The following is a 25914-nucleotide window of genomic DNA, read 5'->3' as shown; positions in this document are numbered from 1 at the left end:
TATTGGGAATCACTGCTATCTCCATACACAGTAAAACAGTGTAAATAACGCAGAGTCATGCAGTTATAAGTTTACAATGGACAATGGCAGTGACTGGGAAAAGCGTTTCAACTAAGTGTGATTTTTTTCAAACAAAACTGTTTCTTCTTCAGAGAAAATACCAAGTTTTGAAGAAAAATTGCTGTTCCAAAACTCCCAAAATTCTCATTCCCACCATCTTTTCTGCATGTAAAAATCTCCCTCAGATTTATGACCAGATCCAATGAAGACAACGGGGGATTTTTTCCTCACTGAGTTTTTAACTGAATGCGGCAATTCAGAAAGCTGAGCAGAAGAGAGTGCATTGTGCTCAGAGCAACCAGAGTAATAATCACTGAAAAAAATGTGTTCAGAATGGTAGATAATTGTATTATTATTAAATAAAATTAGTATATATTAAAAAATCAGGCATGAATGCAGGCATGGCACTAACATTAACTGCAGGTTTACTTCTTAAATATTTCATCCTACCTCATTATTGACTTCAGCAGGTTTTTTCTTTGTTTCTCCAATGTCCAAATAGCTGTGGAAAGAAAAGAGGTTTGATCATTTACAGAAGCATCTAACTTACACAATACAAATATTTCTTCACTTTTTTCATACATGAAAGTTTTAAAAGTTGTCATGCCTCACAATAACAGAGAAGTAAGTAATTCAAGGTTTTAATAAGGGACTGTTAAAATAAATCTGAAGGCTGTCTCTTTGGGCTAATACAAAAGTTGGGGAGAACCAAACACTGGTGATTAGAACAGACCATCAATAAACCCTTCATCTGAAAGAAGTTCATATACTACTGTGAGGTGGATCAATAAATCTCAGCACAGCATCAATTTACCCAAGTTTTCAAAAGTCATCATCTTGCCTCCTAGTTTCTCACAGTAAATCTCCGCTAGATCTAAAGTTTTCCTCCACACCTGAGTTTAACTCAGGGCATCAGCTAAAGTGTAAAAGGATTTACACCACTTGTGTTTCAACAGAATGTGGCCACATCTGAACACTGGTTTCTTGTGGCTGGATGAACCAATAGCATCTTCATGACTGATTTTTAAATAGACAAAATACAAGCCTCAACTGGACAAGCAAACAAAGTACACCTATTTGAACGACACTGCTCTCCATCAGAGTGCACATTCCCACTAAAAACATTGCATTAACACGAAAGTGGTAGCTGAAACACATAGTGATGGATTAGCTGTACGTTGCCTTCCCAAAGAAAGGGAATTAAATAAGTCTCCAGGTATGAGTAACCCATAGACTGGCAAATAGGCAACTACCCAGGTACCCGGACCATGCTCACTCCTTTCCCTTATCAGCACTCTGAGAGCCATGAGAGCAGCTCTCCTCGGGAACGCAGCTCTCAGTAGCTCCTGGTACTGCAAGATGTTTCAAGTTCTCAAGGCTCTAGAAGAGATAAGATGTAACTCAGTACAGCCACACCTTCTGCCAAAAGCTAAACATGGGAACAGCAATGGCTGGGGCATCTATTTTGTGCTGGGAGCATCTAACCCAACATTAGGTAATGGGCATTTGTCATCTCTGCTCCCACTTCCAGTGGAAAACCACAGGTGCTTTACTGGGCTTTTAGGAGTAGAAGACCTTATTTGAGAAATCAGGTATACCTAATGCCAAGCATCAGTGCAGGCTCATCAAAAGACCTGAGAGCTCTCAATGCATCTGCAGTCCTCTAGTAATGTCATGTTCTGTAGTTAATGACTGGGATAACATTTGTTTGCAAGAAGAAACTTTCCTGCCTGGCCAAAGTTGAGAATTCATGAGAACGGAATGAAGGTGTAGAACCAAGGAAAAAAAAAAAAAAGAAAGATAGAAAGAAAGAAAAAGCACCATTCATTCTTTGAATCATATATCAAGGTACCACAAGGTATGGTCACAAGGATTCCAAGGCTTCAGGGTGAGGGGACAGGAAGATCCAGCAAGGCTTCCAGGCCGTGCTTAAAAGTGCATGCCAATGCTTTGGAAAAGATAAATGTAGTAATGAGCTTTCCTGAAAAATGTAGTGTCCGCAACTCTACAGAACCAAGATGAGGAAGACCCTGTAAAGCTGATAGTTTAGCATATAAATTCTCAACCACCTCCAGAAAGGGATTGTTAATTTTGAGATTTATATTTTTTAATTCAACTGCAGGAAAAATGCCCACAAAGACTGAAGACAACATATAATGAGACCGTAAAATTCACTGCCAGAATTAAGAACCATTACTGTTCACATGCAGAGCCACTTGCGGAAAACACCTAAAAGCTCAGACCTCCTCCACATTATTCTTCCAGTGACTCACTAAAAACAGAGAAACTGTCAGCTTAATTCTTGGTGTCCAGGTAGGAAAAAGAAAGCAAGTGGTCATCTTTTAAATAGCAGGAGGGACTCAGTTGTTCTGGTCAAAAAAAAGCTACATGCCTATGCAAAATGAACAGAAGTGATGGAGAGGTGGATAGCTGGGTAGAATACTTTAGACTTTAAAAAAAATAAACTAGAAAGGAACCATGGGGAATTAGATTCCCAGGCTCATCAACTTCGTGGCAGGACTGTCAACACTCCACCTTTTTACAGCTTTCCCCCTGTTACTCCTGAGCACAAATACTGATACTCAGCCCTTCAGTTAAGCACAGGCATCACAACAACGTGCCATTGCTGCATGTCCTGGAGGTTAAAGAGCTGTTTCTCCTTTTGTACTGTCATGTCAAGGAGATGGCACATGCGACTGATGGTATCAGCAGCCTTTCTGTGGCTCACCTCTAAAGCTCTTTTCCTTTTGCCTTGGCTCACAGCCTTTATGTTCTCTTTCTGCAATGCCTAATAAAAGGGATGTGATGGGGGGTCCTCTAAAGTATTGCCACGGTGCCAAGCCCCAAATGCTGATATTCAAGTTCTGCATAAATGTTACGTTACTTTTTAGCCACTTACTTGAGTTTCTTGAAGGCTTCCCTGCCACCAGCCACATACTGCTCTCCACTCTGGAGCTCCTCCAGCTGCCGGACACGATGCCCACCCCGGGGGGTATAGATGTTCCGCACAGCTCCAAAGGGTGCCTTCACCCCGCCTGTCACCTCTTTCAGGAATACATCGAAGTTGGACACTTTCTTCTCGTGGATGACAATACGGCGCCCCGGGAAGAAAGGGTCCCCGTTGCGATACACCAGCACGCTCTTCACTGTCGGCTGCGAGAGCCAGGAGCCCTTTGTGCCAGGACTAGTCATGCTCGGTGGCTTCAGATCTCCTGCGCAGCCCAAGCCACACGGACGAGCTGCCTGCACCTGTTTGTTCAGGTGAGGGTTCCTGCCCAGGCGCCCCTCTCGCCCTGACAACTCCCAGCCGGGGCCCAGGCACATGGGCACACCTCCCGGGAAGCAGAGGAGGGCTCACAGCACCCCCGGGGCCCGGGCACAGCTCTGCTCAGCCTGTCAAAGCGGCTCCTCCCAGGCAACCAGCGCTCGCTGCTCGGGGCGCCTGAGGAGGTGAACGCGGAGAATACCAACCCAGGCGGAAAAACACGGCGTGGAAACCGACCCGGCGCAGCAGGTACACGGACTGCCGGGGACCCGCGGCCTCCCAGGGTCTTTATCCTCCGGTGCTGCCGTCACGGAAAGCGCTACCGCTCTAGTTTCCACGGGAAACTTTATCCCGCGTGTGACCCGGGGCCACCGGGGGAAGAAGGGCGAGGGGGCGGCGTGCCCAGAGACAGGCAGAGGGGCGCGGTGCGACGGGGGCAGAGGGAACGGGACCACGAGATCGAGTGAGGGAGGGAAATAGCGGCTCTGCCTCCTTCTCCCCGACCACCGCCCGTCCCCTACAAGGGAAGGGCCGGCGGCCGAGCCGCCCTGAGCGGGGACCCGGCGGCAGCGGGGAAACGCCGAGCCGGCCCACCGCTTCCACTGGATTTTGGCGCACCGTGGGTGCAAGAAGCCGTAAAACCTGAGAGAAACTAAAACAGAAAATGCCTTACATTCAAACATAATTCCTTTAACAACCTCTTTCCTCCGATGATAGTCCGAAGTTCTAAAACCGGACTAGACCTTCCTACCTGGAATTGTTTAGTGTACTGTAATGATTGTTCTTCCAAATGGGTTCTAACACGTGTGATGGAAGGAATTTTCTTTCCTTTTATCTTGCCTCCTTTAATGGGAAAATTACCCCCCCTGCTGTGAGTTACAACAGAGCAGTTAACCATTACAAAAAGAGCAATTTCAGGGTGAGGGAAGTCAAATATGCTACTATTATTGGTTAACAGCCAAATTTCTCTGCTTGCTGCTGATTTCCTTCTAACTGATAAAGGTAAGAACTAAACATTTACTATCCTCGAATTAATACTGTTTAACATTGATCTAGTGCTATCTGAAATTAAATTTTTGTTATTAAATATATGCTTCCGTGTAAAAAAGAAAAATGCTCATGACCTTCATACTGCATTGAAGAAGTGATATGTCAACTATCTGCTATTTTGTGCCAGATTCAACCACATTTGGTGATCTTAGGCCTAATTTGCAATCACTCAACATTTTTGACATAAGTGTAAGACACTGAATATTTTACTCGTGCACCCACACTTGTGCTACTCCAAAATACTGTTGGTCTTTACCTATGGCCACACTAGTTGCAGTCACTTTATGGATTGCAATAAAATATCCCTGAAGTGGTATCAGAGCACTGCTAGCCTTAAAACAGCCTAGAACTGGTGGACAAAATCTTCATCTAAAACTGGGGGAGTATTATGAATCCCTTGAAAAACTGCAATGCAGAATTTTGCCCATAGTTTAACTTTTACATAGTTAAGAGCTGTACCTCTAAAGACCTCATCTTTCAAATCCAGCTGCTTGCATTTCTGCTCTCTGCTCTCTACCCCTTTACTCGTGCTGCAGTGGAATTTCATCATTTTCTTACCCTTAAGGCAACACCTTCAAATCCAGCCCCTGAAAGGCAATGTGACTGTCCAGCCCACCGCTGGACAGTGCCCGCTATTTCACACCAGTCTTTTCAGAATGAAACATATTATTTTCTTCAGTTACAGGAACAAACCAAATCAAAACGGAGTGTTTCCAATACAGTACAAAGTCAGCATGTCTTCCATCTTGCCTAAGTACACCCACTGCCCGAAAGCTAAGAAAAGGTCAGATACTTCAGCCCATGATAGCAGTGCCTTGATCCATGACAATCTGCTTGTCCTAGCCTTTCCAGGGTCTGACCTTTTATTCCTGCTATATTGTTTCAGTTTCTAAGCAATCTCCTATCACATTCTCAACAGTAAGGAGAGCTGCTGAATGCAGAGACACATAATCTCTTTATGATGGAGTGATGTCAGGCCTCTCATCTTACATGAGGTTGGTGCATGACACGTGTGTCAGGATCCCCTGAGGTCACATAACAAGCACATGTTGGGGGATCTGTTTTGGATGGCAGTTCCATGACTAAGCCCATCTGTGCTGGAGCTGTCCTTGCATTTTGGCTAAATAAAGAACAGCCACCATGCCAGTTTGTGTCAGTGAGCTTCTTCAACAAACAGTACATGAGCTTGACCCAGTTTTTTTTGGTTTGTTGGTTTTGTTTTGTTTTGTTGGGTTTTTTTTATGAAATACAGCAAACCACTCCCAAAGGTTGGCACTGCAGGACAGACTGGATACCTGACATGTGCCTACAGCAGAAGCAACAAGCTGCTTGTTGGTATTTAGAGCTGCAATAACTAGATGGCAGTTCTAGATCTCCAGTTATCTTTTGTCAGCAGTAGTATAAAATCAGACGTTCTGTCTGTGCTTCATAACTTGTCTCTGGCTGCCAGTTCACACCATGTGCTGCCTTCACCTCTAAAGACAGAGGTGATACTTGGTTATTGTCTGCCCTTCCAGATCGTTGCAATAGTGACTGATAATGCAGCTATAATGAGATACAACACCAATGCCTCCTGGTACACTGGCCTATTGTATCATACATACCAGAGTTTGAATCAATATATATTCGGTGTGAAGTTACATCATCTTATTTCCAGCACTTAGCAAGCCAGAACAGCAGATGAGCAAAGGAAAACAAATAGATCCAGTAGCTTCTCCCTTTTTTATTGAGGGGTATGACATGTCAGCTGTGTGAGCACATTCCTGCACATTCATTAAATGTAAATTTCTGGCAGATATCCTTCAGATGCTTCTCTAGCTTTTGCATTCTAACATGAAGAACCAACATAGGCTGCAATGAGTTGCCAGCAATGGTATGCATTGGTTTCCTGCCCTCCTGAGGTATTTTCTGTGCTGTCTGGTATTTCCAAATTTTAAGTATCTCTGACATCCAAGAGTCTTACATTAGTGTTGCACATACTGCCACCTGCTGAGATTAACCAAAACTAGAGCTAGAATACTCTAAGTGGATTTCAGCCTCTTCAGCCAACATTTGCAGACAGGCATGGTTACCCTGAAACTGAAAACCTCTGATGGCTTCGGTCAACACATACAGGGTATGTATAACTACTGAGGAACTTTTTTATTTAATTAATTCCTTGTGAGGTCATTCATCTTTGTGCAAGGTGTGCGTAAACCACCCTTCTGATTCTGTACATGTCAGTCCGCTTTGGACAAAGGCTCATCTATGTATGTTAAGGTATGTATGTGCAAACAATAAGACAAATGCACAGGTGATGTGGTACAGGAACAGAGAGGACATTGCTGGCCCTTTGGTGACTTAACTTTAACTTGCAGCCCAGCTGAGAACAGTATTTGGTCCTGACACCCTTGTCTTCAAAACTCTGACCTGTGTTCCAGGCAGTGTTTAGACTTGCACCCTCCTCTTGGAGCAGCCACACTGTACGGATCATTTCATTAGCAGCGTAATCACTTCCTTTTTTATTTCCCTGCTAAGGATTAATGAGTGCTGTAAGTACATTCTGATAACGTGTCCCGCTGCAGGGCTTTGGATACAGGCTTTGCCTCCATGTCAATTTACACGGTTCAGCAGAACCAGCCAAAGGAAGGATATTCCTGCTACCTGCATTACCCTTTTGCTGTAGTTTAAAAGGAACGTATAACAGCGGAAGCTATTAGTATGCTACTAATTAAACTTTTAGATCTCAATCAACTAGCTTGTCTCTATTTTAGATACAGAAGCAGGACAAAGAAATTTAATTGCAAGACCGTTGCTGGGGACAGAATTGTTCTGCACTTGAAAAAAAAAAAATGTTCTGCATTTTGAAAAAAAACCAACCGCATTTTACGAGTAAAATCTTCAGGAAGTGGCTGAATGCGGCAGGGAAAATCCCAGCCGCGGGAAGGAAAATCCCGGCTACAGCGAGGTGTGCTCGCGTTATCGAGGGCTGCTGGAGGTGGGATTTTAAGAACACTTATGTCTTGGAAAGGAGTTATCCATTTAACTGAATCTTCAGTTTGGACCTACCTTATTAGAGGAGCTCAGGCGAGCTTCACGGTGTTCTTGGACTTCCCCCTCCCTCCCCTCCCCTTTTTCACAAATCATCATGTACAAAATCCAGTTAATTTCAGTGGGGTCGAGCACAGGCTGAGTGAGGAGGTGGTTTCACAGATTTCACAGATCATGGGTTTGTGCATATATTAAACAACGGCTACGAACTTCCAGCGCGCCAACAGGCGGAACAGGATACTTTAGGTAAATGCAGCAGCGGGTCGCTGGTACTCGGCGCCCGTCACCGGCTCCGCCCCCAGCCGGCGATCCCGGAGCCGGCCCCGCTCCTCCCCGGCTGCGCAACGGTGACCCGTCACCCCGCGGGCTCCGCCCTCGCCGCGGTTGCGCGCTGGGAGCGGAGCGGTGCGGGGCCGATGCTGCGGGGGGCCGCGCTGCTGCCCCGCGCCCTGGGCGGCGGCTGCTGCTGCGGGACCCGCGGCTGGGCGGGCGCGGCGGGCGGCGGGTCCCTCCCGCGGGCCGCCCCGGGGCTGCCGCCGGGCCGCGCCTGGGACAAGGACCGGCCCGCGGCGGTGGCGGCGGTGCCGCCGGGCGCCCGCGGGCTGCGCTGGGCCGGTGAGCGGGCAGTGGGGCGGGTCGGGCACTGGGGAAGCAGAGCGGGAGTGGCCGCGCTGGGTGCGGTGCCGGGCCGTGCCCGCCCGCTGCTGGGGGATGTCGGGTTCGTCGGGGCCTTGTCGTGGCCGGCGCTGCTCGACTCGTGTGCCCGTGGGTGGTGCCGGCGGCTGAGGGCAGGGCACCGCGCCGCGAAGGGGGAAGTGCGGTGTGCTGGGGGTAGAGCTGTCTTGTCTTCCTCCAGGTAAACTATGCCAACATGCCCCCACAGAGACCTCCCAGGCCACCCTAGCCAGCGTATCTCCTGTTTTTGCAGTGGTAAGTACTTCCTGCAGGCATTTCCACCTGCGAGGGCACTTTGTGCAAGATTGCAAGATGATGGTGCTCTTTCCCTTCCTTCTTTTTTTCTTCTATTTTTTCCTTTTTTTTTTTTTTAACTCTTAAAGCGTCATAAAAGCAGATGAAGTTGTGTCTCGGAGGAGTTCTAAATTGCTGGTTTGAGGTACTCACAGTATCAGTCAAGATGCTTTTCTAAGATCCAGCATCCGGTTCTTAATTGTGAAGGCAGGTCAGCTCTTGGAACTGCTGCAGTCAGAAGTTGTCTTCTTAAAGATTGTTAAGGCTTGCTAATGCCTTTTAGAAATATTAGTCCTGTGTCTTGATAGCTGCAATTCTAACTAAACATAGGATTTGATGAAAAACAAGCTCTCTCTATGTTTTTTATTTTAAATGAAACTGAAAGCTGTTTGCCCCTTTATACCATGCTTTTACTTTTGGTCAGCCCTGAAGTGGTCAGGTAGTTGGACTCTGTGATCGCTGTAGGTCTCTTCCAGCAGAAAGTCTATGCTATTCTAAGAGTGATCCTCTGTAAATCACCTCCTTAACAAGGTTTATGTAGGAACATGGTAATGCAGGTGACACTGGTGACAAACACAGTGAAATATATGGCCATTTGGTGCAATATTTTGCTTAATTGGGATGAACTGTGAATAGAGGGCATAAAAAGTTGCTTTCTCTTAATAATGTATTATCCATAGTGGTTCTGTGAAAAAAATATTTTTTTTCCCATTCCTTCAGATGAAGTTTGACAAAGAGGGAAATACTACCTATTTTGGTAAGTTTTCATTGTAGTTTTGCTTGAGTTTTGTTTGCCTTTTTTCCTTGTCCAATACAGAAAAGCCCAATTGGGAATCTACATGGAGTAAAAAATTATGTTTTGGATACTTCACTGTGTTCATTTGGGATGTTGCAGCATTTCCTCTGTTTTGCTGCCTCCTTTGGGTCTTCATAGCATCTTTACTGTTAAAATTTTTGTGTACTTTTAAATAATATTTTAAAAATAACGTATTACCATCTCTCCCAGGAAGGTAATTTTTGCTTTGTCTTTTCCCTTTTTGACCAGCATGCTACTTTCTCGGCCTTATATTTCCCTTCCTGTGGAATTACACGTGCTTTCTCAAAAGAGTCACTCATTTCTGACATGAAATTAATTGTTGCGGCCAACTTTTTCACTTATATCTAGAATTTTTCTTTTTCCACTAAAGATACAGTCTTCTAAACTTTGTAGAAAATAACTTACGTTGAGGAGTCAATGGAAGAAATGTTTTAGAGATAGCACAGCTTTTTTTTGTTTGTTTGTTTTTGGTGGGACTTAGTAACACACTAAAATATAATTTCAGAACATATATGCTTGTCCTCTAAATGTCTTCCTCTAAAAATACTTTTATGATAGAAAAGAAGAAGACAGAATTGTACCAGGAATTGGGTCTTCAAGCACGAGATCTAAGATTTCAGCACGTAATGAGCATTGCAACTAGGAACAACAGAATCATCATGAGAATGGAGGTAATGGTTTCCCTCTAGCTGAGTGTAAACCTTGTCTTGCATTTTCATTTTCTTGCGCGGTTCTTTTAATACCAGCTTCCTGTGACATGCAGTCCAGCAGTAAATGTGTCTTTGGAGCGCTGTGTTGCAGTCAAGAGTACGAGTTTACCCACAGTACATATTAATGACCACTTTCCTGGTTGAGCACAGGAGAATCATCACTAACATTGCCACAGAAGTAAAGGCTTATGAGGAGCCCTTCTTAATCACTGACACAGTGCTCTGTCTGAGCCCATTTGCTGTTAGCATGAGATTCTGTTATTTTTGTGCCTGAAAAGACATCAGAAGAATGGTTTTATCAAAGCCCAAATATAAAATGTGCTACAGAGTTATGAGAAATTTTCAGAGTGTTTTTTTCAGATTCCTTACATGTACTTTCTTTTTCAGTTCTTGAAGGCTGTCATAACACCAGAGTTTCTGCTGATACTAGATTATCGTAATTTGAGTCTGGAACACTGGCTCCTCAGTCAACTAGCATCTCAGCTGGCTGGGGAAGGTCAACTAGTTACATATTCTCTACCCTTTGAATTCCGAGCCATAGAAGCAATCCTGCAGTACTGGGTGAGCTATCTCATTTTTATTTAAATTGTTTCGGAAGTTATTGTTTCATAGGAGGGACAGTATGATTTTATTCTTGGGTTAATATTTACACATACACATTTGTATATGTATTCTGCACTTCCTGTATGAGCTCTTTTTTGGTTTTGACTTTTTTGCTTTAGTTCTTACGGTTTTGTGTGTATGTGTGTTTTCATTCCCTTCACAATAAAGTGCTAATTGGATATGATGGCTTCACCATGATTTGGACAATTAAAAAACAAGTCAGAGTTCCATTCTAGAGACGTGCTGTAGCTGAAATGGAAGTCACACAAAAGTGCTGAGGTTTTTGGCCTCTTGAGCACGAGTCAGATGATGATTCCTAGCTATCATGAAAAATCTGTGCTTGCTAATGCTAATATGACATTTCTAGACAATAGCGTATTAGCTTTATCAGCTTTATTGGTGTGGCTGTCACAGGGTTTCAGTTCACTTTTTATTAAATACTGTATTTTACACTGACTTTGTCTTATAAAGTGGTATCCATATAGCAAGTATTTCCCAGGTATTGGAAAGCAGGTTGTATTAACTACCTGTTACTGTAAATTCTGTGTTGAGAGACAGGAGTCAGTTGCCCAAGTCATTCTAAATGAATTGTTTTAATTCTTATGAAGGATCATGTTGTTATCTAGATCAGCAAACTGCAGGGGAGACTTAACACTTTGCAGCCTCAGATCCTTGAGACACTGGAAGCTCTAGTGGACCCCAAGCTTTTATCTGTGGATAGGAGTAAACTACACATTCTCCTGCAGAATGGCAAGAGGTAAATAAGATTAAGCTGTGAAGAGTCTAGAAGATGACAATAGAAAATGACATGCCTTGAAATGTTAGAAAAATGGTATCTCATATTAATTTCCCAGGTTACTGTAATGCTGGGTTGTGCATCTTGTTTGTAAGTGTAAGAATTTGTATATGAAATACCTATTGATACAAGGGAAACGGGAAATATATTCTGAGTTGTCAGAAGTACAGCTGTGCTTCTCAAATAGCATCTGACAGAACAAAGTAATACCTAAGAGAACAAAATAACGTGAAAACATTCCCCATAACGTAAACCTTTGGAACTATGCTTTTTAACTATTGTATGTATAGTATGCTTTAAGATTACTAGTACACTGGTCCTTCATGTATTAGCCTCTCTAAAAAGACAGTGCAAATATGCACTTGCTACATGCTCACAGAGTGCTTGTTTTTTCTGAGTTACAAATATACCCAGAAAACACATCTGGATCCCTTTTAGTGTATGTCTTCACCTCACTGATCCCCAGACAGATCACTTGCACTGCTAAGTGTATGGTCTGTAGAGAATCTTTTGAAGGAGCTTTTAGAACCCTGCAGGAAAGTCTTCCCTGGCCACTGCATCTGGTGAGGGTGCTGGCTGGCAAACTCACTTAGAGTGAGTTACCTTCGTGCACTGGTGGAGGCGGGGATTACTTGACCTTTTGCCTGTTCTTTCTTCAGCTTGTCAGAACTGGAAACAGATCTTAAAGTTTTCAAAGAAACAATTCTGGAGATCTTAGATGAAGAAGAATTAATAGAAGAGCTCTGTCTATCTAAATGGACTGATCCACAAGTATTGTATGTATATTTCAAAACCACTTTTTTAATGGTGAATTTTGTTTAAGGGTAACTTGAACACTAAACTGCGTGTTCCCTGCTAAAAAGAAGAAAAAGACGCTCTAGTTTTTTAAAGCCCCAATACTTGCTACTTCAGAAATCATTGTATTTGACATTTTGGAGAGGAACTTCATTATTACTTTTTGTATTATACAGTTACAAATAGTTCTTGGCATAACAGGCCAGCTCATCAGGTATGTATTGGGATGGGAGCAGGATGGCAGAAAAAGCAAATGATGTTGTTTTTCAATATGAATCAACACTTTCTGGGAGCATTTCCTCAGTTTCACCAAAAGAAAAATGAAAGGGGCTCTGAAAGCTTGTCTTGAATACATCAGACATCACACTTCCTTTACTAAAAGTGTTCTGAACACCTTGCTTGTAGCTTTTTGCTCACCAGCAGAACCTGAAGGAAAGAAGCCCTACACTCAGGTTTTGGTGAAAGATGGCATACACCAGCAGCAGCAGCACTAGTCACTTATTAAAAAATAAAAAGCAGAAAGATATACATCAGATCGAAATATATTTGGGGCATAATTGGATTTAAATCTGGGGCATACAGACATGTTTTATGTTTAAGCAGGTAGCAGAAACTACCTTTCAGGGTCCTTTGTGAAATTCCTGAATAATATTTTTGCCTAACTTCATTGCATGTGGGTGTTAATACTGTTCACACATTACCATGGCTTTGAAATCAGGAGATAGTTGTCTTGCCCTGCAGAGCTTAGTCTAAATGTGCAGCAGAAACTCAGAATTCCAGAAGTGGGACATGGTTTGCATTTCTAATGCATCTGCTGGAGCAGTGTTGTGGGCGTTCTGAATTTCAGCTGCTCCTGAGCCAGCAGCTGGTCTTTGTCCTGGTTTTGCTCACAGCCTTTCTTTGGACTTAATGCAGTCTGCTGGCAAGTCTCCTGTTGCCTCATGGTAGACAGTGTGTAGGGGATATCTAGGAAAGATCCCAGTGTCACCTTATACTCTCGTGTCAGGAGAAACCTGCAGTCATCCCTTCTTTCAGACGCTGTTGCACAAGGGTAGGAGAGGTGGTGTGAGGTTGTGTGAGGAGTGTTGGAGCTGTGCTGCAGGATGCAGTGAGGCAGTCTGTACACAAGGCACACTAGGAAGCACCAGCCCTGACAGCATGTTTGCAGGCAGGCTGGCAGTGTGTGGACAGCTTTTTTTGCTCCAGGATTGATGCAAAGGATATGTGTTATTTGATGGACTTGGGAAGCCCAACCAGAAGTTAGTTGGCACATATGCCCAGTTAGCCATATGGGTGTCATCAGAGATCTTTTGCAGGAGGAATGGTGAGCTGAGCCCAGAATGATAGGATGAGGCAGACCTCATATCTTTTTGGGAAGGAACAGCAGACTGTGGAAAACTCATGAGGCAGATGGAGGCTAGTTAATGAAAGCACATCCAGTGGCAGTTACTTTTGCATCTTTATGGCTTTTTGCCCCCTTTGTGTATCAGAGGAGCTGATATAAATGTAAAGATACTCATCAAATAAGACCTTGAGCTGAATCTGTAATACAGCAGATAGTGCTCTAAGGCTTTCAAGTCTGCAGCTCCTCTCATTTCCATGCAATGAAAACCTCAAGGTCTGGAGGGCTTTCAAATCAGCTTAGCCCCATAGAGAGAAACTGGGCTCTGCTAAAGGTCCTCAGGGAGCTTAGGTGGGTTGATTCGTAAGACATACTGCTTATTTTCTTGTAAAACCATTTCAGAGAGGTTCCTTTAACAGTCAGTAATGCCTTGAGGATATTCTTAAAAGACTTCAGTCTCTAGAGAAATTAGATCATACCACAGAAGAGAAAATTATGAAAAATCTTCCTGGCTTTGCTGCTGATTTCCAAGCTCCTGTGGATCTCAGGTGCCTCAGGTTTCATCTACACAATGCCAGAAACATACATTCCTGTTTCAGAGGAAGGCCGCTGCACCAGCAGTAGCACTATGAAGTAAGATGAAAGTCCCTTGGACAGATTTCTCTCAGGAGAGGAGGATCTTTCATTTGATGGTCACTCTTTGGCTGCTTCATGCTCCCAAAACGCTTTGCAGTAATTGCTGTGTATAGCTCAAATGCCTTACAATTAAACTATTTTAATACACACCTAAACCATCTCCATCACTGTGTAATTGTTTGTGTATTGACTCTTGGTTATGTTCTGTTCTTGGAGTTTTTGACTGCACTGTTACAAGCTCCCACCACTTGAGGGCACCAAGAAGTTAAGCATCTCCTGTCAAAATTGTTAGCACTTTGTAACTTAATAACATAAACATTTATAGTAATATAAACTTTATAAATAATATAAAATTTACATAACTTTCTAACTTTGTAATATCTGAAAAACTAAGATTTGTGGCGGTGTGCATGCCTTGATGCATATCAGATGCTAACTGCTCTACTCAGAATAATTGACTGCCTATGCTGAGCTGCTGATAAATAAAAAAATATCCCTTTTATTTTATGCTGTTGGAATTGATGGAATTTTCTCACAAAAAGATTGGATTTTGAGGTCTAGTGTCTAGCAGCACTCTTGTTCCCCACGAGTCTTATGTGCCTTAAGGCATCCGTAATACACTTGTATACAATATGTAACTAACCGGAAAAATATAAATTGTTGCTCACAGTGAGGAGAGTATGTCGGGGATTGACCATGCAGAGGAAATGGAGCTACTGTTGGAGAATTACTACAGACAAGCAGAAGATCTTGCAAATGAAGCTCGTGAACTCAGAGTACTGATTGACGACTCAGAAAGCATCATCTTTATCAACCTGGACAGGTTAGGTACCTGACCTGTTGGATTGCCAAAAGCTGAGCAGAATTTAATGCTACCTAGACTTTCTCAAATCTGCTTACAAGGGAACTTGGAGAATTTTGCCTTCCTGAGGGTTTGAATGGACTTGCAGTCACAGCTGTGCTGCATGTCTCTTACCAATGAACTGGATAAAGCAAACTAAACATCAGTTTTCCCTAGCAGTAGAAACTCAGCTTCTCTTAGATCCTTCTGGGGAGCTGTTCAATACAGGAAGTGTCTGCAGATTTAGAGGCATATTAAAATTCTGTTCAGAAAAGATTACTAGCTAGAGTCTGGCTAGACCACTCAGGTGTTCATTGAAAACTACATTATTACTCTGTGGAGTGATACAAGAATTAATAACTTGTAAGCAAGTATTTTCTTTCTCTCTGTATGCTACATTTTTCACTACTAGTCAGATTTCTTATTGAAAAATAATTGTAGCTTGCATTTGCGAGGACTCTGTCTTGGAGGTTGGTGTTTAATATTCTTCTCTTTACTGAGCAGTTATCTGTAGAAGCAATTAGTGGATGCTGTATCAGGAAACAACAAAAATCCTTTTTGTGGAGATCTGAATATGGAATTCTCCCGAAGAGGCTCAGGTTTATAGCCTGCAGCATTTACCAACTACTTTTTTGTAAAGTGTATTAATTTGCAAGTTAACAATAAATTTTTGTTTCTTGTGAATATGGGCATATAAATTTAGTGGTGAGAGGACACAAACTTTAGCAGAAATTTACTGTTGCTCTGTGTATATACACCTCTGAGAAGTGAGAGATGCTGGCAAGTCTGATGATGATTAGGTAGAACCTGCTGCCTTAGAGGTATCCTGATGTAGCAATGTCAAAACAGTAGCCTCTTTGTACTGTTGTTTCATGGTCTTTGTCATTGGGTTGCCTAATTCCAGCATGACTTCTCTTTCACTATTTTATTTTAGTGCATGCTGTATGGAATTTGAGAATTTAGGCAGCAGATCAATTTATGGGTTCCCCTTACAGATGTTTCTCCCTTCTTTAGCCACCGTAATGTGATGATGAGGCTGAACTTGCAGCTGACTATGGGGACTTTCTCCGTCTCTCTCTTTGGCCTCATAGGAGTTGCATTTGGTATGAACCTGGAGTCGTCTCTTGAAGAGGTAAGGAATGAGTGCTGTTTTGAGCATGAAATGTGGGCCCTGCTCTTATAGTGCATTTTAAATTTGGTACACCTTCGTTCTTTCCACAGACAAAGCTCCAGTGATTCATGTGTTCATGAAGTCACTTTTTTTTGTAAGCAAATGACTGCATGGCTAACTGCACAGTATTGTAGCCTTTTTTCCACATCCATGGAAAAGTAATGGGAAGGTAAATTTTTGATTGTATGAGGATTGACTATAAAGTAGTATTAAGGTTTCTTTAATGATCAGCTATTCTGAAAAGACCAGCTTTGTCTTCCAGATCCAAGGGTATCTGGCAAGCAGCCAGGGCATTTTCAGCAGACCAGAGGAAATACTCTACTCTCAATACATGTTTATACCTAAACTAGGGAGGAGGGGGTACAAACTGCGGGGTACAATTTCTAAACTGCATGTGCCAGCTTTAAAACAAAACAAACGAAGCAAAGACTTCTTCCTTTTCAAATCAATTAAATATAAGAGTTGAATTTTCAAACTTTCTGATGAAGGAAGGAAAACTGCATGGGACAGCAACAGAATACAGTACAGTGATTCCTAAACAGCTCTTTTCCCAAGGTGGGGCTTGGCTGTTGGTGGTAGGGAGTTTACCGCTTCCTCCTATAAAGGAGGAGAACACTGGTGGGGAGTAGAGATTATCATTGGGTCATCCCTTTTGTGAAGAGATGGTTGCATGACTAATGGGACCATTCTGTCAGTAGGACCCCAGGATATTTTGGCTGGTGACGGGGATTATGTTTCTGGGAAGTGGTCTGATATGGCGACGCTTACTTTCCTTCCTTGGGCGGCACCTAGAACCTCCACTACCTCCTCACGTATGTATGGCTGGCCAGCGTTTCTGTCTCACACTCTGCATGTACAGTCCATTTCTAAAGGAGGAAATAAGCTGTTCTAGAGGAGTAGGCCACAAAGCATGGAGGAATTCAACTCAGGGCTTGGTCTTTGACAGAGAAAGTGCTCCTAGCTGGATTGAATGAGGTGGGAAGCCCCAGCAGTGGCCAGAAGTGAAGCTGCAGGCTGTTCCTTGAGACATGCTATATCTACTTTCACCTGGCAGCCCAAGGAAAGCTGAGGCTCATGGTAGAAGCAGCCCTCATTTGCCTTCTCAGCTGCCACACCAGTCTGTTCACAGGAAGGCACATAACAAATGCTGGCCTTGTCCTCCCACCCACATGCTAATTATGGATCTATAGTCCCTGCCACGTAAAAGACTAAAGGAGGATGAGGACAAGTGCTAGCTGTAACATCTCTCTCAAGAGCAACGCCAGACTCAGTCTGAGGTTTGTAATAGCTCCTCACATGCATGCCAGCTGTCTTTGTCATCGATGCTGATGGTAGCAAGCTGTACGAAGATTTCCAAGGAGATCTGTCTTTAGATTAGCATGTATGAGTCGATTTCCCTGTTGACTACCCTTTCGTGGACTCCTGGAATTGTATTGTCTGCCTCTGGTGTGCAAGTAGTGGAAGTATTAATGGATTCAGAAGTTAAGTTGCTACAACTGACAAAAGAAGGGAGATTTGGATAAACTTCCCTTCTTACCTCCCCTCTTTTGCCACTAAGAGGCAAATGGAAATAGTTTGTTGTGGATTGTTGACTATGGCTGCAATTAACTGGATTATCCATATTTGTTGTTCAAAACCAAGTCCAGCGCATTCTGACTTTGGGTTGGAGAAATGTGCTGGAAGGGGTTAGGAAGGGAGAAGCAGAGACACTGTTCTGAAAATAAGGGGGGGAAAAAATCAGAGTTTGGGCCTCTGTGAAGCTTTATTTCCTTCTGCTGCATATAGAGCAGCTTCTCGTGTAGTCACAGGCTATTTTGTTCTTGCTTAGGTTTCTGCAGTTTTGAAAAAATCCCAATCATCGGCTGGAAGAGTGGAGATAAAGAACAGCCTTAAAGCTGAAACATTTGGGCTGAGCAGAACATTACCAAACCAATAGGAACATAAGGAATTAAGAGACTTCTGTTGTTACAGGGTGGACTTTGGACATTTCCTTGCACTCGTTCTTCCTTACTGAAAACTACAAGAATTTCTAAACTTACTAATTTAAAATATATTTTGTGCCAAAAAAAGTACAGTGAGATTTTTAATTCTTACACGTGAAAGGAGAGGAACACCAGGGAAAACAGCAACGTGCTTTACACAGTAGTCTAATCTCCACTCCATGTGTGTTCCACTAGTTTTCTGTATCACATACATATTGGGCATTCTCATTTTATGTGTTTCTGTCAAATACTTCTTTGCTTAATGGCCCTTCTTAGAGAGAACAGAATTTTTTGCTTAAAGGATGACAGCAGTCAGCATTCATCAAGTATTCTGGGTTCTGAGCTGCAGATTAAGGAATCAGACTTCAAATGTCAAAGAAAAATCCACCCCAAGAGGGATTTTTAAATGGATTTTTAAGGCCCTATTTAATTGCAGAGAACAGATTTTCCAAAGCAAAAAGCATACATCTTTTCATCTTTTGTGAAGCATGACTACTGAATTGGCAGCAACCAGAAATAATAGTTTCCCTTATTTTACATGAGCAATAACAGGCTTTGAAATGTAGCTACATATCTTGGTTATTCCCTAACAATTAATTTAGGCCCAAAACATGCAGTTTTAGGAACAGGGAAAGCAGACTTATGGATAATGCCCACTTGTGTTTGCCACCTGATAATATTTCAACCATGCATTGATACAGCTGCAGTTTAACAACTCCTTCTGTTGTCACGAGGACTGATTCAAATTCTGCTAAAAATCAACAGATGGGTTGTTAGTTTCTGCTAACTGGCCTATGCTCTCTCTCTTCTCTCCAAGACAAATGATGGACTAGCTTGCACCACAGTAAGTAGCCAGGTTAGTAAAGGGTGTGGAAGCCTGGTATCCTGTGATGGACTGAAGGAAGGAATAGAAGCCTTATGCCCACTGTTTGTGTTTTTTCTTAGCACTTTTCTCTGAGGGCATATTTCTCCACTGGTTTCTCTCAGTCCATAGAGGGAGCATGAAATCCTTTTAAAGGAAGTAATAAACTGCCCATTTCTTGTTTAGGTTTTTTTAACCTTGCTGTAACAGTGAGCAGCTCCTTAGGTGCCACCAGATAAGTCACTGTACTGGCAGGAGTTGGAAAAACAATAACTGTAGCTGTGAACATTTTTACTTGGGACTAATGAGTCAAAGATGAAAATAAAAAGGTACATAAAGTTGTGCAAGCCTGTGATGCTAGTTTGATTAAAATCGGTTGTATGTAATTATTTTCAAACAGTTCTTTCTCTGTATGTGACTTTCAATGACAGATACAAAAGGCACAAGTAGGTGAGAAAGTTAATGGGGTTTGTAATGTTTTTGAGTTTTTTAGCTGAATTTTTTTGCAGTCTTTTGGCTTAGCGGGTGAAGCTGTAAAAACGCTCTAAACTGAACAATCCAGTAGAAGAACCAAGGGCTCATATACCTTGGCTGACAGTTCAGTGTGTGAAAAGGCATGGATGCTGATGTTTTCAACCAAGTTGTAGTTGCATGAGGCCAGAACTGAAATATGTGGGTGCAGCTGTTTGAGAAGCTTTCACATAAGCTTTTGTGCAGAGAGGTTTCTGTGAACTCCTTTTGACTCCTTTTCCTGTACATAACTGACTTAAAGCACAATAAAAGCACAGAGAGAAAGACAGGTCTTTTACAAGACTGCCTTTTCTCTCTACAGACATATGCAAATGTTTAATGTTTTTCTTATAATTCAAGTAATCAAAATGCAGTCAGATGCAGTAAAATTAATTACTTTGAGATCATACATAGGAAAAACAAAAGCCAGTGGAAGGTGTATGTTCAGAATGGAATTGCTACAGAACATACTGGTTTCATCAGTTTTCATTTAAAAAGGAAAACTCTATTCTGCCACCCTTACAAGTGCACTGCTTGTTTTGCCTCACACCACATTTCACAGATTTATAAGGTAAGTACTGTGCTCCCAGTCCTGTCCATTAACTTCTTTCATGAAGTTCAAAGTTTAATTTTTATAAAGTGTTTTGCTGTTTGGGCAAATCCACAAAATAGATGTCAGAATGCATTATACATTAAGCTGATGTTCACCTTGCCTTTTTTTGATTTGCTTAAAGCAACATCCCTGAGAAAGAATTCATAAGAAAGGTAGGTTGTTTCATTTTGGAGTACGACCTTTAGAATTCTGTGCTATTCCACCAACTTGTGTTATTTATAATAAAAATAATGCTTTGCATTTGTGAAGGAGGCAAGAGAGAGAAAGTACATACACATATGTGACTATGGACTAGGGTTGGTAATAATAGTATCATCACATTTTGCTGTTCAAGTTGTTTAATAGATAATGCATGCTCTTGTTAAACCTGCAACATACAAAACTAATGTTAATAGTTGAAGACAATACTGTTAACAATAAAAGCAGTTAACAATTCTGAGTTACCATGGTCATGGAATTTTACATGAAAACACAAAGCGTATCAGAGTAGTCAGCCACAATTGCAAAAGAGAAAGTATTTCCTAAAACTTGCTTGTTCTTTTCTTCCTATGAGATCCCAGCTGCTCTGCATCCTCAATCAAGACTTGCTAGAGACAGAGACAGTCCTGTTCATTGGCACACACTTTTCTGTCAGGATTAAAGCTGCCCCTCCTCCATGCTTGTTATTTTGACAGTAACTTAGAACACCTGTCTTTATCACAGTATACAAGGAGTTGTAAATTATGCTGCTGTTTCCTGGTTTTGCCAAGAAAATACTCATATCTGACCAGTAAAGAAGGTGACCACTGAACATTCCTTATACAGCCAAATACTACTTCCAAAAATCTAGCTACCTGCTCATTTCAGCCTCTAAAAGATTTTCAGACCAGCTGGTTTGTTCTAGGTTAAGTGATGTTGCTGCCTACAACAGAATTCATCAAAAGCTTGCTGACATGGGGTCTGTTGGTTTGTGTAGGTTCAGGAAAGTGTCATAGATACTACAGAGATTCTTCACTAAAAGACCAGCTATGCCCTGGTCTTAAAGGCTACCATGAACTTTCAGAGCGAGTAGACAAAAAGCCTTCCACCAAGTCGAGCTTTCGCAGAACTTCTCTCTGCTGCCACTACAACTTCTTTCTGCAGAGATACAGAGCAAGGGTTAGCAAAATGCAGCTGCAGGTGTGTGGCTGCCTTAAGCTTCCATAATGGAAAGCAGATTTAGTCCATCTCGTCAGTGTCATACAGAAATGTGATGAGGAGAAATAAGAGAGCAACCCACCTCCTCAGAATAGCAGTTAACAAAGCAATTTGGCAAACAGGTTTTATTTCATTTGGGGAACTGGAGCAAGCTGGAACCAATGAAATAAGTCTGTTGGAAATATAAACTGTTTCTCAGGGCTAAGTTCAATACAGATGAAGCTGGAGTGGGTACTGGATTGGTGCCATAGCAATGGAACACAACAGCTTGAAAAACGGTCTCATTTGCACTGAGCAATGCCTGTGTTTCAGGTGTTGGATTATCCACCCTAGCCTAGCTGAGAAGAATTTACATTTCCAGGTGTTTCTCCATTGCATGTTTTAACAGCAAGAAGTTAGTTAAACACCATTTATTGAAGACCTGTTGTGTACCTCCTCTGCCTACTTCTGAGGCTTCCTCAGTACTCACACAGAGAATCCCAGTGCTCACAGAGGTGATGTCAGAGTAAGGAGAACAGCTTAACAAACACTAAGGAACCTTCAAGCTGAAAAAAAGGTTCCTCAGTGCATCATACAAACCTAAGGATTGATGTTTGGTAAAAATAATGGGCATCTGAGGGAAACAAAAGAGAAGCAGGTACACAGACATATCCAAAATCATTCCGGTAACTGGACCTCCCTGTGCTTGGAAACACTTGACATGAATGGTGTTTACTGCAAGAGATAGCCAGTACAGCAAGCCTGTAAAGACTAAATGAGAGGGATGGTAGGGTGCCATTCATAGCTGAGTATCCACTTTGCATACAGGCTGGCATGAACAGTAAAGCCAGCTGGCACCTACACTCCATTTACCATGCAACCTTTCAGCAAACTCCTAAGCAGTTTAGATTTCAGGCTGTTTTAAAGTGATTTCTTTCAATTCATGTTCCAAAATTTTGGCAACTCCATAGCTCATCCACCTATAAAATGGTTTTAATTATTGGTTCAGAGAATTACTTAATTAACTATGTTATATGCTTAAGAAGCACTTAAGGTTTCTACAACTAAGATGCATGTGAGGTGTTAGCTAGTACTTGCAAGTGAGGTAGGAAGATGTTACAAAGCAACTGACAACAGTAATTTTTCTCACCTTGCTTTCAGATTTCACAGAAATAACAGAACTCCCAAATCTTGATAGTTCCTGTAAATAACATTGCTTGTTATAATGCTGCTAGTTTGTTTGGTTTTTTTTAAATAGGACATTTTAGTTTCAGTAGTTTGTTTTCTGTTTACTTACCTCAGGAGAAATAAGGACATACTGTGCCTGAAGAAGAAAAAACGACAAAATAAATATTCAGTTGAGAGAACCATGCTAGGGGAATAGAAGACCAGTACAATAATCCTGGCTCCTAAACAACAAAGTCAGTTAAGAATGAACAGGAGGAGCCAATTTGCAGAGATTCAGAAACATGAGTAAACCTTTTGTTTTGTGGACCCAAGTCAGAATGCACTGCATGTTTGTACTGGATGTACTCATGTCCTGATTTTACCTTTCGTGTATTCTTACCCAGTCCTCAGGACAGGGAGATATCCATGATCTGCAGTGACCTGTCACATTCCCTGAGGATGCCTGCTTTCCGTTGTAAATATAAACACGGCCAGCTGCCCCACCAAACAGTATTGAGGAGATGCTATTAGTTCTCAGTGGGGATGTCACAATCATTTCATCTGCAGGTATTACAAAGATGACATAACACATCAGAAGGAAATGAATGCTAAATCAAAACACAAGAGAGAGCTGGCATTTACGTACCTCCAGATGTCACAATTCCTATTAATGATGGCAAGTAAAATGTTTCAATTTCTGACTGAGTTGCTTGGGATTTTAGAGAGGCCTCTCCGTAAGGCATGATGGAATACTAGTACAAGTCAGCTGGGGAAGCAGACTGTGTTTAGCACTTGTATGAACATGTAGGTGAGCGGTCCTCCTTTTGCTAAAAGCTAAACACTTCAGCTCTGATCTAGATTCATCAAGCATTACCTAGTCCATCGTTATCCAGATCACTTAAGTATATGTCTCCTCCGAAACGAGAAAACCTCCTGTCCCCACTCAATGTGCTAAGCAAAGAAGGCTTGGTGCTGTCTGTCAGGTCATATACCAGAGCCAGCCCAGCTTGATGCAGCACTGAGGACATAAATGAAATCCTATACAGGCTGTCTGAAAAAAAAAGTAACAGAAGTTGAGCATCTGACATAGGAACTCAGGTTTAATACCTACAATACATTAAGAGCAGGTAATACTGGCATTACATAAAATGGACAAACTATAATTTATCAAATAATATCAAACGTTATATGGGATTAACACTAATTAGCTCAGGGAAAAATCTCTTAGCCATAGGACATGGGGAGAAATGCATTCAAGTTAAAGAGAGATTTCTGCATTTTGACTTTCCCAATTCCTTACTGTCTGCTGCCAGAATGAGGACAAAATACTGTGTTATTTTAATTCCAAGAAATATGCAGTCTACCAGCAAATCACTGCTACATAAACAATGTAAGGTAGTAATACTATTAAACCAATTTTAAGGATGGAAAAAACCACATTGAAACAGAGGCATAGTAGAGAGACTCTACATGTAAGGCACTTGCAGGTAATTACAGTGATTATTTCTAATTAATTTTTTTTTAATTACATGGCAATTTAAAGGTCCTTTTTCTAAATTAAAAGTCGTATTAGTCGTCTGGTCATACAGAAACAAACATGCTAGGGTAGAAATGGCTTTCAGTTTTCAGGACATACCTGCAGTAGGTGCACCCACCACCAAAACTCTCCTTGTGTTCCCAGCCACAGACATCACACCACTGGCCAGAGACAAACCCATTCGGCTCATCTCCTGTTAGATTAAAACACCTATGTAATTTCTACAGATTGTCACTTTAAATTATTCATAAGGTCCCATACTGAAGAAGAAGCCCTACCTTGTCTCCAGTTACCGCAAACCAGCGCTCTGTGCTCGGTGGGTTGTACCCGTACACCTTCCCAACACTCTGTCTGGCATCCGATGAGAAGGGATTGCATCTTGAATTACAATGCAAAATATAGTGGTTTGTAACAACATATTTTTGTACACTCATCTAGGAATGCTACTCTTAAAAACTGTCCCCTTTTACTTTGGAATAATAGTGCCTGCCAAATTCTAGAAATCTATTTTAGTAATTCCCGTATGTGTCCTAACTAGTTACACAACATTTAGAGCACAGACTTGGCCTGTCTATCCAATCCTTTATCATCCAATACATTTTTGTCTTTGGTTTGCTTTTAAAAATGCTCTCTCAAAGTAAGAGTTATGTATACAATTACTTAAGGCATGCTTACCTGTCAACATTTTTGTGGCCCCTCTCCCCAAGGAAACTCAAGAAATTCTTCAGTGTCTCTAAATAACAAAGACCTGCTCTACAAAGGGTCTAAAGCCCCCATCTTCATAAGGAAGTGTGACGGTATAAAATACGAATTTAATAGAAATATTAATTTAATAAATATAATCAAAGCAGGACAGAGGAAACTTCCTGAAAAGCTAGAACTCTAATCTATTACAAATATTAAACCTTGTGGAAATAGAGCAGAATGGAGGAGAGATCAAGCTCTCACATACAACACACCTAGCACAACTCTTCCATGTAGGGCTACCAATCAGTAGTAATGTTGTGTTCTCCAGCTGGCATCTGTCAAGTGAAAATCCAAACCAAGCATAATTTTCTTCCCCCTGCACCATCCAGTTGGCATCCTGTACTGACAGAAATTCTGAGAGACCAGAAAAATATTAATTAAATCTTGGTGTACCCTGGCATAGAAAAATCCATTAGCAATCCTCTACTGATTCATCCTATGACAACAAGTTTCTATAAGCAAAATTACACTGTCCATGATATGGCACCAGTAATTGCTGACTTCACTTGCTCACCCTGTAGCTGTGCTGGCTGGTGAAAGCCTTTATTTGACACAGCCTGTTTCTCAGTCCTTCCAGTAGCTTACACAAAGCACATGGAAGCTACCAGTCAAGCCTGCCCTAAACTAGTCACCATTTATCAGAACTTGTAATTCTTCAAAGGTGGTGGGTGTGGGAGCTTCAAATAATTCTGTCTATAATTTAAATAACTCATTCTGTGCCTTGGTTTTACAAAAATGTCAGTCAGCAGTGGGTTCTAGAACCCTTGTGGGTTCTAATAAGCTACAAAAAATAAGCATTATTGGAAATCTCACTTACATGGTTGCGACAAAGCTGCCCAACCTTTACTAACTTTATTTAGCTCCAAGTGTGACATTTTCTCCCTCATTCACAACACTCCTTATCACCTGTACTCATTAACTGTGTTCACTTGTAGTGTTCCTCGTTAGCCATATGAAGGAGTGTACAGAATGATAAAGATTCATCTTCTAAGGTACATTTACAATTTTCCAAGGAAGAGCAGTGAGCGTGCCCAACACACAGCTGAATCCATTCCTTTAGCAAGGCTTTCAACACAGTGTCCCACAATGTTCTTTTATCCAAGCTGGGACATTGCATCTGGATGGGTGGAGAACCAGATGGGAAAATACTGGTTGAGACAATCACCATCACAGGCCAGCAGACAGTGGGTTGTACTGTGAATGCCTGCGACAAGTGGAATGCCTTCAGGGATCTATCTTTGGACTCATCCTGTTAA

At 42.0% G+C, this 25914-nt stretch overlaps 3 protein-coding genes across 5 annotated transcripts in view; 1 reads left to right on the top strand and 2 right to left on the bottom strand.

The window, feature by feature from the left end:
• DCDC2 (doublecortin domain containing 2) overlaps positions 1 to 3560 on the bottom strand; it is a 60066-nt gene extending 56506 nt beyond the window's left edge. Inside the window, exons 1-2 of the mRNA XM_027734149.2 lie at positions 2960 to 3560; positions 511 to 562 (exon numbers count right to left, since the gene is read on the bottom strand). Coding sequence (XP_027589950.2) covers positions 511 to 562; positions 2960 to 3384 — 477 coding nt within the window. The 5' untranslated portion in view covers positions 3385 to 3560. The remainder of the gene's footprint in view (positions 1 to 510; positions 563 to 2959) is intronic.
• A 3710-nt stretch (positions 3561 to 7270) lies between these two features.
• Positions 7271 to 20491, top strand: MRS2 (magnesium transporter MRS2). Its single transcript, XM_039387044.1, has 12 exons — positions 7271 to 7352; positions 7622 to 8020; positions 8262 to 8335; positions 9095 to 9131; positions 9750 to 9862; positions 10289 to 10462; positions 11131 to 11261; positions 11960 to 12076; positions 14744 to 14896; positions 15929 to 16046; positions 16784 to 16897; positions 17914 to 20491. Exons 1-12 carry the CDS (start codon positions 7271 to 7273, stop codon positions 18019 to 18021), a joined length of 1620 nt encoding a protein of 539 aa, XP_039242978.1. The 3' UTR covers positions 18022 to 20491.
• The window catches only part of GPLD1 (glycosylphosphatidylinositol specific phospholipase D1), a 24108-nt gene continuing 16633 nt past the window's right edge, over positions 18440 to 25914 (bottom strand). For 2 of the 3 annotated variants that reach the window (XM_027734132.2, XM_027734133.2), the window contains 8 exons: positions 24871 to 25012; positions 24190 to 24289; positions 24011 to 24104; positions 23249 to 23425; positions 22775 to 22935; positions 22505 to 22531; positions 22358 to 22408; positions 18440 to 21168 (listed from right to left, as the gene is read on the bottom strand). In XM_027734132.2, coding sequence (XP_027589933.2) covers positions 21091 to 21168; positions 22358 to 22408; positions 22505 to 22531; positions 22775 to 22935; positions 23249 to 23425; positions 24011 to 24104; positions 24190 to 24289; positions 24871 to 25012 — 830 coding nt within the window. In that variant the 3' untranslated portion in view covers positions 18440 to 21090. Of the gene's footprint in view, positions 21169 to 22357; positions 22409 to 22504; positions 22532 to 22774; positions 22936 to 23020; positions 23426 to 24010; positions 24105 to 24189; positions 24290 to 24870; positions 25013 to 25914 lie in introns of those variants that run through there. The other variant, XR_003543196.2, reaches the window with a different exon arrangement.

Source organism: Pipra filicauda, unplaced genomic scaffold (genome assembly GCF_003945595.2).
Source record: "Pipra filicauda isolate LSUMZ 115617 unplaced genomic scaffold, ASM394559v2 scaffold526_size363937_pilon, whole genome shotgun sequence".
Lineage (NCBI taxonomy): Eukaryota > Metazoa > Chordata > Aves > Passeriformes > Pipridae > Pipra > Pipra filicauda.
This window is presented reverse-complemented; position numbering and strand designations above follow the sequence as displayed.